At 32.7% G+C, this 17191-nt stretch overlaps 1 protein-coding gene across 2 annotated transcripts; it reads left to right on the forward strand.

The window, feature by feature from the left end:
* The first annotated feature begins 9450 nt into the window (after nt 1–9450).
* LOC25501513 (probable isoprenylcysteine alpha-carbonyl methylesterase ICMEL1) lies at nt 9451–16890 on the forward strand. 2 transcript variants are annotated; one of them, XM_013590754.3, is made up of 11 exons: nt 9457–10108; nt 11233–11309; nt 11442–11511; nt 11592–11672; nt 11852–11926; nt 13605–13706; nt 13818–13958; nt 14560–14625; nt 14732–14875; nt 16005–16095; nt 16407–16890. In XM_013590754.3, exons 1-11 carry the CDS (start codon nt 9699–9701, stop codon nt 16566–16568), a joined length of 1419 nt encoding a protein of 472 aa, XP_013446208.1. In that variant the 5' UTR covers nt 9457–9698; the 3' UTR covers nt 16569–16890. The 2 variants fall into 2 exon arrangements, with proteins under 2 accessions (XP_039685313.1, XP_013446208.1); XM_039829379.1 differs by lacking the exons at nt 16005–16095; nt 16407–16890 and adding an exon at nt 15555–15746 and having other exon boundaries at nt 9451–10108.
* Nucleotides 16891–17191: the final 301 nt, after the last annotated feature.

Here is a 17191-nt window from a genome sequence, read left to right on the forward strand (position 1 = left end):
AAGGATTTCATAAAAATAAATTTTGTTTTGAAAATACTTAGTAATATTTAAAAAAAAATATATGCAAAAGTTACCACTTTTGATTGTTTAAAAAATTTCTTAAAGGTGTTTGTTAGTATTTTCTTATTTTATGTACATAACAATCTTTTCTATAACGTTAGTGGAGACAAGAAAATATGTTGTTCACTCATTGATATATTTCCTTTTAGAGTTTTCTGTGTGTGTATGTGTGACAACTATAATTGTTGAAAGAGTTTTCTCCACAATGAATATTATTAAAAACTGAACGCGGAATCACAAGAGAATAATTATGAAGTATATTTTTTTGGAAAGAATTATGATGTATATTTATATTTTCAAAATTAAAGTAGTGTGTGTGTTTGCGCACGCGTGTGGGTGGATGGGTGTGTGCGTACGTGCGTGTGTGTGTTGCCCTCACTACTCAAGACTTTTGGGTTCGTCCCTGAGTTAAGTATGCCTCCCTTTTCAACCTACACATTCATTTGGAGCTTAACATATGTACTCCAATGTAGATTCCCTCGCCCCACATTTTGTGACAATTATACATTTCAAAGCATCAATCCCTTGTTGTAATCCTAACCAAGTCAATATAACTCGATTTAAAAATAAAACAAGGCAAAATTGTAGCCATTTCACGTGTAGAAACTCTTCCATAAGCACAAGCATTCAGAGAAGCATCCAGCACAAAGGGAGCGGCTTCCAGGATATCCCAGGCAGACACTTTTAGTTTCACTAAAGCATTATCCAATCCAGACCCGAAACTAGAAGAGATGCTGCTTCCTAAGGTCATAGGTGTCAAAGGCTCAGAAGCAACATTTACCTTCCTAAACATCATCCTTAGTAAAGCATCAACAATCTGTTGAACAGGCCCTCTAGGCATAAGACCCGAGTGGGTCGAAGCAATGCGTTCTTGATGTTGTCGATGCCAAAAGTTTAGTTTTGAAAAGGAATCCATATATACATATTCTTTAGGAAAGCGTACAATTTTTGACAATCTTTTGAGCTTTAGACTATCCTTTGTTGATCTTCCAAATGATGCAACTCTACTGTTTCGAACCAATAAAAGGTTTTCAGGACTAAATAGATTTTCAAGTGGTGGAGTTGCTTCATTTCCCCTTACTTATTCAATGGGTAAGTGATCAAACCGTCAGAATCTAAGCAAAAGAGTAAATGCATTAGAGAACACCTCATGAGGAGAGAGTTTTCCTCTGGTTGCGACAGTCCATGAGACATCAGAAACCCAAGAGCAAAAAATCTCACATATTTGCATTAGCCCTGCTGCAAGTAATGGAACTTGAAATGAAAAAACAACAACATGTATCAGAATCAGAAACACAAGCAGGGACAACCCCAAGTTATAGAGATTGTGGCCATTGGCCGTCACTATTTTTTGGAGAAAAAATTGAATAGTATTTGTATTATTTTTAACTCAAATAATGATCTTTGTAATATATATATATATATATATATATATATATATATATATATATATATATATATATATATGTATAAAATACTAATAATATAGGTATTTTGGTTGATATTATATATGGTCATGTAAACAAGTGCTCTAAGGGTGTTATTTAAGGATTTCATAAAAATAAATTTTGTTTTGAAAATACTTAGTAATATTACAAAAAAAAATTATGCAAAAGTTACCACTTTTGATTGCTTAAAAATTTTCCTAAAGGTGTTTGTTAGTATTTTCTTATTTTATGTACATAACAATCTTTTCTATAACCTTAGTGGAGACAAGAAAATATGTTGTTCGCTCATTGATATATTTCCTTTTAGAGTTTTCTGTGTGTGTCTGTGTGACAACTATAATTGTTGAAAGAGTTTTCTCCACAATGAATATTATTAAGAACTGAACGCAGAATCACAAGAGAATAATTATGAAGTATATTTTTTTGGAAAGAATTATGATGTATATTTATATTTTCAAAATTAAAGTTGTGTGTGTGTGTGTGTGTGTGTTTGCGCACGCGTGTGGGTGGATGGGTGTGTGCGTACGTGCGTGTGTGTGTGTGTTGCCCTCACTACTCAAGACTTTTGGGTTCGTCCCTGAGTTAAGTATGCCTCCCTTTTCAACCTACACATTCATTTGGAGCTTAACATATGTACTCCAATGTAGATTCCCTCGCCCCACATTTTGTGACAATTATACATTTCAAAGCATCAATCCCTTGTTGTAATCCTAACCAAGTCAATATAACTCGATTTAAAAATAAAACAAGGCAAAATTGTAGCCATTTCACGTGTAGAAACTCTTCCATAAGCACAAGCATTCAGAGAAGCATCCAACATAAAGGGAACGCCTTCCAGGATATCTAAGGCAGACACTTTTAGTTTCACTAAAGCATTATCCAATCTAGACCCGGAACTAGAAGAGATGATGCTTCCTAAGGTCATAGGTGTCAAAGGCTCAGAAGCAACATTTACCTTCCTAAACATCATCCTTAGTAAAGCATCAACAATCTGTTGAACAGGCCCTCCAGGCATAAGACCAGAGTGGGTCGAAGCAATGCGTTCTTGATGTTGTCAATGCCAAAAGTTTAGTTTTGGAAAGGAATCCATATATACATATTCTTTAGGAAAGCATAATATTTTTGACAATTTTTTGAGCTTTAGACTATCCTTTGCTGATCTTCCAAATGATGCAACTCTACCGTTTCGAACCAATAAAAGGTTTTCAGGACTAAATAGATTTCCAAGTGGTGGAGTTGCTGGATTTCCCCTTACTTATTCAATGGGTAAGTGATCAAACCGTCAGAATCTAAGCAAAAGAGTAAATGCATTAGAGAACACCTCATGTGGAGAGAGTTTTCCTCTGGTTGCGACAGTCCATGAGACATCAGAAACGCATGAGCAAAAAATCTCTTATATTTGCATTAGCCCTACCGCAAGTAATGGAACTTGAAATGAAAAACAACAACATGTATCAGCATCAGAAACACAAGTAGGGACGGCCCCAAGTTATAGAGATTGTGGCCATTGGCCGTCACTATTTTTTGGAGAAAAAATTGAATTGTATTATTTTTAACTCAAATAATGATCTTTGTAATATATATATATATATATATATATATATATATATATATATATATATATATACACTATTAATAATGTAGATATTTTTGTCAATATTATATATGGTCATGTAAACAAGTGTTTTAAGGGTGTTATTTAAGGATTTCATAAAAATAAATTTTGTTTTGAAAATACTTAGTAATATTACAAAAAAATTTAGTTTCCACTGTTGATTGCTTAAAAAATGTCCTAAAGACGCTTGTTAGCATTTTCTTATTTTATATACATAACAATATTTCTATAACGTTAGTGGAGACAAGGAAATATGTTGTTCACTCATTGATATATTTCCTTTTAGAGTTCTTAATATATATATATATATATATGTGTGTGTGTGTGTGACAACTATAATTGTTGAAAGAGTTTTCTCCACAATGAATATTATTAAGAACTGAATGCAGAATGCCAAGAGAACAATTATGAAATATTTTTTTTTTTGGAAAGAATTATGATGTAAATTTATGTTTTCAAAATTAAAGTAGTGGGTGGGTGGGCGGATGGGTGCATACGTGCGTGCGTGTGTTGCCTTCACTGCTCAGGACTTTTGGATCCGTCCCTGTAAGATGTTGTTCCATTTGTCTCAACGAACATTTTCAAAATATCAAATGTTGCTAAGCATGCTTTTCATTTGGATTTATTATAAAAAATTAAAAATATTAATAATTAAAATTGTGTATTGACGTTGACTTTGACATGTATTTAAGAATGGATAGAGTAACATTTTGTTTTTGCAAATTAAATCATTTGATGAAATTCTTAAAAAGAGTTGGTGTCAAAGCTTATTCAATTTTATATGAAGGAAAGACTCACGCAGATGATGCAAGTAATTGACCATTCTGCTTTTCCTTTTGACTGCAGAGATTCAGAAATAGTTTTTGAGTATATGCTTCTTTTTAACATTCATTGACCACCCTTGTCAATTTTATCTTACACCTTTGAAGTTTACACTATTACATGTTGTTAATGGAAGCTCATGATAAATGATGGATCTAAAAATTTGAATTAGTGGGGGCACAATAACATAAAAAATTATTATTATTAATGCATAAATTAAACAACAATTTGAAGATTATAAATTTATAGTATAATATACCCAAAAATTGAAGATACCTCAACATCTACAAAAATATATTTCATTTTAACACTATAAAAAATATATTTCTCTATGCATGTGATCAAATAAATATTAGTGTGGGGGCATCCCTTAATTCCATTGGGTGCATCACTTAATTTTTAATAGAAAACATATAAAATATTTTAAAAAGTAATACTCAAATAAAAATTTGGTGTGGTGCCAATTGCCCGCAATACCTCTAACGTGGATCTTTGTGCTTGCTTATGATATCATCTTTTCAATGTGAAGTTAGGTGAACATGACATGTTACTTAATGTTAAAGGCATGATCGATTTTGAAAAAAGTTCATCTTTGAAAACACCATAAATAGATTTTTGGCATTTTTCAAATTTCTAAAAATACGCACATGTAATCCAAAAATGCATTTTATAAAATATCATAAAATATATTATTTAATTTTTGTTGAGTGGAAAATGTATTATTAATTAATGTTTATTATTTTAATTGCAATGAAAATGAAACAGGAATACATGATCCATTGAGGGATGGAAAAGATGATATGTTTGATGAAGGCAAGTGAGAAGGAAAGGCAACAACGTTACGGGGCAAAATAAGGAAAAAGTGAGTGACGTCACTTGTAGCAATAGGAACGATTCCTCTAAAAAAATTAAAGTTAGACACACGACTGCAACGTGAAACAATGTGGACAACCAAACATCACCAACATGAGTTTGATGACTTTAAACCCAAGCTAGAGGGATCCACCGCAAAACCAAACACATGCTTATAATATATGTTGCACTTATTAATATTTTTGTTTTACCCTATATACTATACTACGATCTCAAGACTCTGTTCATTTGTTTGTTTGATTAGGACTTAGGAGAGAAGCATGGAAGCATCAAAAGCAAGATTAATCATCTACCTCTTATTATTGAGATTAGAGATGACATCGAGTATTCTTAAGTAGGAATAAGATATTATAGTATTCATCTTCATACTCACGTTTATAAAATAAGTTTGTATCTAAGTTTATATTTTCGTGGACAATAAATTTGATATTCGTCTCCGTACTACTTTTTGGGCACCTAAATCTTTGTATCTATGTTCATTACCCGCACTTTCACAACAAAAACACAATAAATAACAAAAAAAAAAAAAAACAATCATAACATAACTAAATATGATTTAAAACTTTCAATTTATACTCCCTCTAGTCCTTATTATAAGAAAAAACTGACTTTTTAGGTTCATAGAATAATTAATGTATCTTATTATAAATATAGACTAGATACATCACTTATACAATGAACCAAAAAAGTTAATTGTTTCTTATAATAAGGACCGGAGGAAGTAAAATATTACAAAATAATTGATGAGGCCTTAAAAACACTGCTCAATCGAGATTGCCAACAAAGTTTGTGATTCCGTGCGTGCATGTGTGTGTCACTCTCAGCAAAACATGGAACTCTTTCATTCATGATCCCAACCAAAACAACTCTACTGACAACTATTAACAACCTCTATTTTTTTTTTTTGGTCCTAATAACTTCAGTGTGAAGGAAGTAGTACGTGGCGACCTAATGTATTCTTAACACATGTACCGATACATTAAGACCATGATGCTGCAATTTCAATTCCACACACGTCCTCTCCATGCCCCACACTCCAACTGATGCGGCAATTTTTCCATTTGTGTGTTTGGATGAAAAGTTTAGGAGGAAAAGAGACGAGAGAGTTTACTTTTCATTTATAACATACTGATACTAGGAAATATTTTTAAAAAAGTTAACATATTAACATGATAAACGATCATATGATACTTCAATCACACTTAAGTCATTTAAAAAAAAAAACATGTTAAATAGTCCGTAATTTAATAAAGAAAAACAAATATTTTCATCTCTTCTTCTCCTAAACTCTCGATCCAAACAAACCCTCAAAATAAGCAAAATTGATACCTCAATTATCCACGATGTCCAAAGTGTGAATTCTTCCATACAAATATACATGTCAACTCGAAACTTATTACCCTCTCCCATGATAATATTATATATTTTAATCCACACTTTTCATATTCTTTTAATTTATAGTTTTTCATTTCTTCTTCAATAAGAATTGTTTATTGGGGATTAGATAGCTAAACTGAAAGATTTAGAGCTGTCAGCTTTTAAAGGACTACAAAAATCATCAGTGAATTCGTGAAAAGATCATATTACCATTTATAGATGTATTATTATGCGAAACTTTAAGCAAAATATGCACACAAGAGATCATGTTGTTTAGGATAGTTTAGAATAGTTTCTTTTGAAAAGCATTTTTTGTGATTATAGTTTTTTAAAACAAGTGATTTTTATTTTTTTTTCAAAGTGTTAATTGTCCTATTATACGCTCACAAAATTAACTTATGATTTTTTTAAACAACACTGCTATATAGTGCGAATTTTTTCTCTTGAAAAATCAAGAATGAGCATGTATTTATATTGGTTTAAAGTCCGGCATTTACGGAATACAGGATGTTGTGGTGTTAATTTTTTTTTTTGTTGCTACTAGCCAATTTAATCGTGAGTTAAGCACTTCCCTTTTCTGAAACCTCTAAGAAATTAACCTCTAAATTATTGTTAAAATTGTGTTTTTTGTTTTCAATCCGTAACAAACCCCCCTCTCTCTATCTCCCTCTCTCTCTAAATATTATGCCCATATGAGTTTTCTTTAACTAACGTAACTTGAGCGACGTTTAACTTTCCACTTAAGATTATTATCTAATTCGCTCGCACGCAAACAAGGAAGGTTAGCGGGTCTAAGATGCAACAATAACTTCCATTCAGATCTAATCAAGAGATAAATCCCACAAAAGGCCAAAATGTAGTCACTTATTTATTAGAGTTTGTTTGGTAAAACACATATTTGAGCGTATGATTAAAAAAACTTGTTTGATAATAGATTGTTCTCACAAGTTTATAACTTTTTTTCATAAGCTAATTTATTTCAAGTAGTTTATAACTCATCACATTTTATCTCGATTTTACCCATACAATCTTAATTGAAAAATATAAATATTTATTTAATATATTTTTTTATATCATTTCATATTTATTAACTACTTTCCTTAAAAAAAAAATATATTTATTAACTATTTCAATCTTTAATTTAATCAAACACTTTAAATTCAATCTTAGCATATGTTTGATTTTGCGGTGTATAAATTTGATTTTGATATAATTGATTATAGAAATTGATTTTGGTTAAAAATGATTTTGACTAAATGTAATGTGCGTTGGATAATTCATTAAAAGTGAATTAAACTTAAAATTTGTAAATAAAAATTAGTTCATAAGCTGAAAACACTGATCAGAAGCAAATAGAGTTCTGCTTCTGAAGTGATTTCCATAACTAAATAGCAGCAAATAAAACCGAGAGAGAGAAAGAAGAAGGAGACAAAGCAATTATATAGGTTCCTTCCACAAACCGGAAGTCAGTCATGTCCCCCTTGCACTTCCAAGGAGAGTTCACTAAAATGTAATATCTGATTACAACTGCTCACTGCTAAACTTAGCAAGAGACTTCAAATGCTCAAGCACAACTACAAGAGACTTCCTATGCTCCTTAACACAATCAAGAGACTTCTAATGCTCAAGCACAACTGCAAGAGACTTCCAAATTCAAACAAAATTACAAAGAAAAATGTTTGAGGTTGAACACTTGATATACAATCAGTGGTGTTCACAATACAAATCAGATACATACTCTTAAAACTATAGAACTTCTAAGATATGAACTTTGATAAGAAATTATAGGTGAACTTTTGATGCAGAACAATTTTGACAGAGTTTAGGCGCTTTCAAATTGTTGTTGAGTCATGCCATTCTCTGAGTCTTCACTCCTTTAGATAGAGGTGTAGAAAAGAGACGTTGTCACATTGCCAGCACATCAAAATAGAGTCGTTTGAAGCTTTGATCAATCACCAATGATTTTTTGCCTGATATGGTTATTGTCCTCTGAAGGATCAATTTCAAATCCATTCCATGTATGTAGGAACATTGTTGCAGGCAGAGCTGTTATCCTTGTCTTGTAGCAGAGACACAAACTGAGTAGTGGAGATAGTGGTTGTACACTTCGTACAATTGTACTTTGTCAACGCTCTTCAAAGAACAAGCATACAATGCTTTCAAATCCTTTCAAAATAGTGGTTGCTTCACTCTTTCAGTCTTCTGCAATGCTTAGACGAGATTAAATTCATTAAACAGTCTTTGGAGCTTTAAGTCTTGCATCTCCTAATGAACTACAACTTATGGTGATCTTCAGCTTATGATGAGATGCTTCTGATGAACTTGCTTCTGATGACGTCATCACTTCAGGAGCACTTTTTGTCTTCAAGAGCACTTCTCTTCAGATGCTTTAAGCTTCCTTTTTGTTGATTCCTCTGCTCTCTTTTGTTCTTCTAGGACCTAATATTGATTCCAATTTTTTGTCTATGGTCCTGTACACTTGAACAAATATTAGCATATCCAATTGACAATTTTTAATACCTTGTTATCATCAAAACTCTCAAAGGATAATGTTAAACACATTTTGTTCCAACAAAGCACTCTCACATCACCATTGTACATAGAGCTTGAAGATGAAGACTGACTGTTGTAGCTGTTTTTCCCATACGTCCACCACCATCATTTCTGAACACGAAAGCTTGAATAATAACTAATGATTTTTGGATTTTGAATTGAATCAAAAAAATTAGGGTTTTAAGTTTTTTAAATTGGAGAAGAACTTTGTCATCAATTCATGGAAGAAATCTTGCGGATTTTGAACTCTAGGTGACAAATTATAACATTAGGGTTCCAAATTTATATATTTGGGGAAGAAAGAACCGTTTATGAGAAGAGACGTTGGTGAAAAAGATACGTTGAGAATTTTGCGATTTTCTGTAAATCAATCAATTTGGTCCTTGATAATTTTATCATTTTCGGCCAAATAAGTTCCTGCTTGCGTGGCATATGACGTGGTAAACCTTGTAAGCGGTTAATAGTACACATCACCTCCGTTAACAGGCTAACTTAACAGAGGAACTGATTTGATTGATATTTTAAAAATTTAAGAACTAAATAGATATTTTGCAAAAATTAAAGATGAATTTAGCTTATTTTTGAAAATTTAAGGACGAAATTGGGGCAGTAGTACTTGAATCGGTTTTACTTTACAACAACAAAAATCGCAGAATCAATGAGGAGCTTGGAATCAATTATGATCCACACAGCACACACCTCGTCATTTGATAACTTCAATCAATACCCAACTGGCCCCACATTCCCACCAATGAAAACCTTTATTATATAATTTCATCTTTGCCACTTTCTCTCTCCTCTGCAACTCAACATCTTCTCTTCCGAATCCGACATCCTCGTAAAAAAAACACAAACTTGAGACCAACCCATCTCAACATTCGCTGTCATACTGCCAATTGTCACAAAAATAATATACTCCTATTACTATAAGAAAGAAGAAGAAAAAAAAAATGCCATCTCAGATCCTTCCCATAACCAATTTTCAACCACCAAAGAAGCCTCTTTTTTCTTCTTCTTCTTCTTCTTCTTCAGCTTCAACAATGTTGCTTAAAGATATTGATGACCCTTTAACTAGTCTTTTAATCTCTTCTTCATTCAAAGACAATAACAACGCGATCATGTCCGTTAAACCTCTTCTATCAAAGGCTTCAAGCTTCAACAACTCAATTGGTAGTGGTGGTGGTGGTGGTGTTTCTTGTTTCTATCAGAAAAGACGAAGGCGTGCTGCTAGTGATGATTCATTATCTTGTGTTTCTAATGGAAGTTCTGAGAGATCTTCTTTTGGTCGTGATGTTAGACATGTTGCTTCTGAAACTTTTCTTGTCACTCGTCTTGCATTGAAGATGTTGACATATCTTGGGTATGAAACATATTCTGTTATCTATCTTTGTGATCTCAATTTGTTGTTATGTCTTTCTTTAAACAAAAATACTCGGTATTTGATCCGATGACTGACTGATCCGAGGGATCAATCACACCGTCCACCAACAGGGCCTCAGTTAAAGGCGACTAGTTCATGAAAATTGGCATCTGGAGGATTCAAACTTGAGACCTTGAGAGGAGCATACTCCAAGGTCTCTCAAACATGTACCACCAGGGTGCCTTTCTGTATGTATTATATATCTAATTGGATCGACTTATTTGAGTTTATCATTTGGCATAAACACTTGTGAGACCATTTGAAAGAACACATAAAAACAATTTAAGTTATGACTTTTTCACAAGTTGGTTTCAACTTATTTGTATAAGCTCTCCACGATAGCTAATGAAAACAACATATTAGATAGGCGCTTAATTAAGTTGTTTATCCACATAGAGTCTATATGTCAATAGATTCAAACTTATTCATTTTGTATATGAGAGAAAACTTGAGCCTCATGTTTATGCATTTTTTGAGTTGTGAGGAGATTTTACTTTTCAGTTGATATGTTATCTCTAATGCTGACTGATGGTGTGTTTGGAAGATTTTGTTGTGTCAATTTCTATACTTAGGTGTTTTGGATTGTACTAGTAAGATTGTGGAATTATGAGAAAATAAATATTTGAGCTACATCTTTCTTTATGTAGTAGAAAAGAAGATCTAAGCTATCAGCTAGTGTCTTTAACATTTACGCATCATTGTGTATCTGTTCCATTCTTAGGGAATATAATATCGGTTACTGGTAGAAGACAAGTCGGACATCGTGAAAACTATTGAGTACAATGTTAGGATGTTTAATCATGCGCCTTGTGTTTAAGGGGTGTTTGGGTTAACATCTTAATTAAGTTCTTCAATTAACACTTATCACATGAGAGCTTATGGATAAGTTGTTTCTTCAAATTGCTCTCAATAAAGAGGAACACCAGTTAAGACTCATATTGGTTGTGGATTCTTGCATTTTGATGTTATGTTAAAAATTGTTGTGATGTTTGTTTGTTTATTTTCCACGAATATCATCCCATATCCCAATTATGGATGCTTTCTAATCACTTATTTCTATTCAGGGTAGGCTATAAATGGATTACGCAATTCCTTGCTCTTGGATGTTATGCTCTACTGCTTTTACCAGGCTTTATTCAAGGTTTGAATTCAGTGATCTATGGGATAACTATCATGTATAGTAATCATATGTTTACAAATTGTGATTTGAAAAGATTAGCATCTCACATCAATGGTCTGTTGGAGAAATAAGTATTTTCCTTCTGTTTTGTAGTTGGATATCAATATTTCTTCTCTAGTCAGATACACAGAAGTATAGTTTATGGAGATAAACCACGAAATAGGTATGCTTTATTTATATTTTAACTCTGCATTCATAGTAATAAGTACTGTAATTTTGATTAATAGTATATTTCCTTTGCAGGCTTGACTTGTTTTTGCCTAAAAATAGCGACGGGCCAAAACCAGTTGTTGCTTTCATTACTGGTGGAGCCTGGATTATTGGGTATGTGATGTCCATATTTTTTTCCTTGTCGAATTTGATATTTACCATACGCTACTAGTTTCATTTTTGAACGGATTCATGTGTTTGTGTGTCTAGAGACATACGCACACACATTCACTTTCTCCACATGTAAAGTCACTTCAGTCCTTACAAGTTTTGAAGTATTTGTATTTGTGCAGTTACAAAGCATGGGGTTCTCTTTTAGGTCAACAGCTTTCGGAGAGAGATATCATTGTAGCATGCATAGATTACAGGTGATCTTTTAATTTGTTTTCCCATTTTTGCAGTAGTAGTTTGCTCTGGCTAATAGATTCAATTTAATAGTATTAAAGTTGATATGGACACAAATGCTTACTATTCTTCTGTTCACGAGCTCTATTTTAACCGCATTATCATTGTGCTATCTCTTCTCTGTTGTTTTTATTTCTGCTTTAGTCCCGATCCACCTGTTTTTAGGTTGCACAGAAAAAGGAGAACTCGTTGATAGCTCTTTTTGTTTCAAAAATTTCTGTTTAGAAATATCAAATATGGTTATATGATTAGGATAGTCTTAGGGGTTAATATACTTTTGTTCAGGTAATTTTCACATGATATTGATATGCCAAGCTTTAGTACTTTTCTTAAACCTGAGCATCAAATAGTTGTGTATTTGAGGGTCATTTATTACAAAGGAAATAATTGGTGTTTGCTCAGTGTGATGAAATCTCTACCCATATCTTTTGTATATATGGTTCCGATTTGCTGTAATTTAACAACCCGACCAATTGTGACCACTGACTACCATATTGTAGTTTGAGAGATCATCAGTCACAACTGCATCGTGATTGTGGCTTCAATGGCTGCAGTTTGTGACATCCCTAAATTTATGTAGAGAAAAATATAGGAATATACGGAGTTAATTAAAGACAGGAACAAATGACTCAATTTGGGCTTAATGCTTCTAAGCAAAAGTACGGAGAAGAAAAAGCGTAACTATGAAGGACTATATTCAAGTGAAAGAAATTAGGGAAAAAGAAGGGAGGACTAAGGTTCAAAGGAGAACTCCAGTACACTCCCCTTGAAATTGAGGATGAATAAGACTTATTTCCTTGAAAAGTGACATCTGTGGAAAAAAGAAACAATGAATTAATGATTTGAATGGTAGTTGTTATTTATTTCTCTTGTTGTCAAGAGCTTAACCTAGGAAACACATTTGATATCTCACTGAGATCAAGCTCATTACAATGTGGTGAACACGAGCAAAGGCTACAGAGATTACAGGCACTGAATAATAGAAGAAAAGGAAGATGTCATAAGTTGAACACGATTTTCATTACCAAGACACGAGAGGGCAACCTTTATTAAAATAGGCATTACTTTTAAGTTTTAACAGCTTCCCCTTATCACGAACTCGGAATGGACACTGGACTTGTAGAGCTCCTATAATTTTAAGTAGATAACAATTCTTTCTTTTGTCAATGCAATTTTGTTGAGAAGTACTATCAGCACATGTGAGTTCATGTACAATGTCATATTGCTTTATAGTGATAAAGAGAAGGTTTGGTTGACATACTCCTAACCATTCAGAAAAATACGTTTAACAGATTTGCTAAGTTATGTCTGAACCGTATGATAGAATTGAACAAGCAGCTAGTACACTTCTAACTTGTCTATTATCAAGGAAAACTATGTTACTTGAGTACAATTATTCAATGAATCAAACAAATCATTTTGTGCATAAATATTTGAAATTGATACAACATCGCTGGTCTTACAGTTGTCCGATAGAATTTTCCCTTCAAAAGAGTGTACTCAAGTAACCACGCTTGTTAGAATTTTCCCTCTCCAAAATACTAGAGACAAAAACACGCTTGTTAGCAAAGTGAAAAGAGTGTGTTACTTGCATATAGCTTCTTCATATTACAGTCTCATCAAACATGTCTTTGTGTGCAGAAATTTTCCTCAAGCAACCATCAGTGATATGATAGATGATGCTTCGCAGGGTATCTCATTTATATGCAACAACATTGCAGAATATGGAGGTGACCCTAACAGGTATATATAATCATCCTCTCATTACATGGTGCTCTTTTTTCCTTTTCTCTAAAGGTAATGGATTCTCTTGATCATCGGTGATCACTTTATCATGTTTTTTCATGTACGCAGAATTTACCTAATGGGGCAGTCAGCTGGGGCACATATTGCAGCGTGTACAATGGTGGAACAGGCAATCAAAGAGGCTGGTGAAGGAGAGAGTACTTCTTGGAGTCTTTCCCAGATTAAGGCTTATTTTGGTTTATCTGGAGGGTATGCAGCCTTATCATTTTTTTGTGTTAAATGCAAATTTTGACTGTGTTATGTGACAAAGCATTTGATTTAGTGACACATTGGGGGTCCTTATACAGTAAATGAAACCAACGATAGTATATGCTCGTCGTTCTATTTGGATAAACGACTTAGTTAAGTGCTTATAGCATAAATATTTATCATATAAATGCTTATGTACAAGTTATTTCTATAACAAAAGATAAAATAAAGTCAAAATGTTGTCATCTAAGTTATAAGCTGTTTTCAAGTTATCGTATAGAGCTTATGAAATTAAGCTGAAAATAACTTAAATAAATAAGCTCAAATCAGATGGACATGCCATAAGTTGTTTCTATAAGTTCTCCCAAACAGTCTCAACTGTTTATGCCAGCAGAGAAGCTCAAATAAGTCAATCCAAACAGGCTCTAAGTCCATCTTTGCATGCCTTAAGTCCATCATTGCATGATGGTCTTAATCTTAAATGTATAAAAAAGATATGGAATAACTACAGATTCTTCCAGTTTTTGTTTAATAATGATTATTGATTTCTCACTTAAATTGAAGTATTTACTTGTTTTTTTTTCTGCTTACCTCAAATCAGGTATAATTTGTTTAACCTAGTAGACCACTTCCATAGTAGAGGCCTTTATCGTTCCCTCTTTTTAAGGTACACTCTAAATCTATCTTAAAGTGAGTTAATGTTTAGTTAATATATGATTTTCTGCTTCTTTTGCTGTGTTAAACTTTAAAATGACAGATTCTATCTATTACAGCATAATGGAAGGGGAGGAATCACTGCGGCGGTTTTCTCCTGAAGTAATGGTTCAAGATCCAAACTTTGGAAATGCTGTTTCTCTACTACCTCCTATAGTTCTTTTTCATGGCACCGGAGATTATTCTATTCCGTCAGATCAAAGGTTCGAGCCTCTTTCATGAGGTTTTCAAATTATGTACTGACAGTAGAAAAAAATCAGTTTTTATAGATTGTTCAATTAATGTGTCATGTTTTTAAATTTTGATGAAGCACAGACACCTCTGAGATTACGTACGTCTCTGTGTCCAACACCTGTAACATATTTAACAACTTTGACAACTCAGACAAGTATCTAAAAAAACTTTTTTTCTTTGCTACGATACACCTTGGACTCCTTAGACATATCTCAGACACACCTATAACTCTAATTTAATTATAATAAATGTGTAATACTGTCAATGTTGGATGTTGCAACTCAGACTAGATGAGATAGGATTAGAAATGAAAATGTTAGAGAGTTGGGGTAGCACCTATAGTAGAAAAGATGGAGGAAAGTTGGCTTAGGTGGTTTGGGCATATAGAGAAAAGACCATTGGATTCTGTAGTAAGGAGAGTAGATTAGATGGAGGATAGTCATATCACTAGAGGTAGAGGAAGACCTAGAAAAACTAAAAGAGAAACTAATAGGAAAGACTTGGAGATAAATGAGTCGGACCAAAATTTTGTTTATGATAGAACATTATGGTGTAATTTGATCCATGTAGCCGACTCCACTTAGTTTTTGAGTGTCGGTGTCCTATGTTTTTGACATTAGTAGTGTCAACGTGTCTGTTTGATATCAGGTGTGCGTGGCAATATGTTTTGCTGAGATATACATAGGGAGTGTTAATTGTTTTAAGCAATGCAAAGCTTCATGTTATCGTTGAAATACTTCACAAGAAGTTACCAACCTAATTGAATACAAGAAGGATTCAAGTACAAATTCAACTTGTGTGCTAATTTTGGGAACAAACTGTTGAACCTGTGTGTTTTTTGAGATAGGTTCAAATTAGTTCTGTGCAAATTTTTCTTTTAAATGTGTGCGCTTTAAGACTACTTAACCCTTTAAATTTGGGAGTCAGTAAGTGTACATACAACTTTAAGACAGGGTATTCAATTTGTGTGGTGAATTTGAACTGTGATTTGAAGTACAATTATTTTGCTTCTTTTTCTAAATTGAAGCATTTTATTTAAAAAAAATTATTTATTTTTCTTCAGATTTTGGACTATGATTAATATTTTGTTTTCTGCAGTGTATCATTTGCTGACACTCTTAAAAGATTTGGAGTTAAAGCAGAATCAATTTTATATGAAGGGAAGACTCATACAGATGTGTTTCTACAGGTAATTCACCACTTTGCATTTCCCATCTGAACTCACATGAGCTTGATCTTTATTACTTAAAATCAAAGGCTTGATCGATTTACTCAATCAGTGTATGAAGATCAAATGTATTATCTAACTGTATCACTCACATTACCTCTCTGAACTATCTTATTTTTCGCATTTTCACTGCTGTCAAAAATTTGTTAGTTAATGTAGCATACAGATAATGTTTCTCTTTAAGGGTGGTGTTTGATAATTTTTCTGGGAAAAAACTTCTCATGGATGATCAACATTAGTAACCATATATTTCAAATGCCTATGCCTTTCAGGATCCTATGAGGGGTGGAGATGATGACATGTTTGATGATTTAGTAGCATATATTCATGCTGGCGATGCCGAGGCCCTTTCTAGAGATGCAACAGCTCCTCCAAGGAAACGGCTTGTACCAGAATTCATGTTAAAATTGGCTCATACAGTCAGTCCTTTCTAGCCAACAAACGTAGTTGATTTTATTCATTTTTGTTTTGTACATAACCATTATTGTTGTGGCTTGCTAGATTACTTATCAACTTGGTAGGTTTAGAAGACTCTCCATTAGTATTTGAGGATTCAACATTTCACACTACTGTTATTTCTGGAAACACCAATAGGAACATAGTCGTTAGGTATAGTGAATGAAAAGTTGTAACAACTTAGGTTTAGGATTCTTCTGTAAGACTGTAACACTTATCATCTGTATTTTGATTTCAATCTGTTCAACCTTGCTTCCATTTGTTAAAAATGTCCCAACATATTGTAATGGTGATTTTTTATTTTGTTGATCAATTATATTATGGTGATATTTGATTCCACATGATCTAGTAAAGAGTTGTGGGAATATGTGACCAATCCATTTATGTCAAAAACTTAGCTTGAAGTTTCTAATGAAACTCTGATTTTGTATTTTTTATTTTAATTATTATATTTAAATTCAAAATATTTGAAGTTGTTTAGATTTGATTTGATTTAAAATTTGTAAAAAAAAATTGATTTAAAATTTGAATTAGGGTTAGATCAAATTTGAAATTAAGATTAAATTCAAGTATTTAATTAGTTAAATAATGATAAATTTAT

This window comes from Medicago truncatula, chromosome 8 (genome assembly GCF_003473485.1).
Source record: "Medicago truncatula cultivar Jemalong A17 chromosome 8, MtrunA17r5.0-ANR, whole genome shotgun sequence".
In the NCBI taxonomy this organism is placed as follows: Eukaryota; Viridiplantae; Streptophyta; class Magnoliopsida; order Fabales; family Fabaceae; genus Medicago; species Medicago truncatula.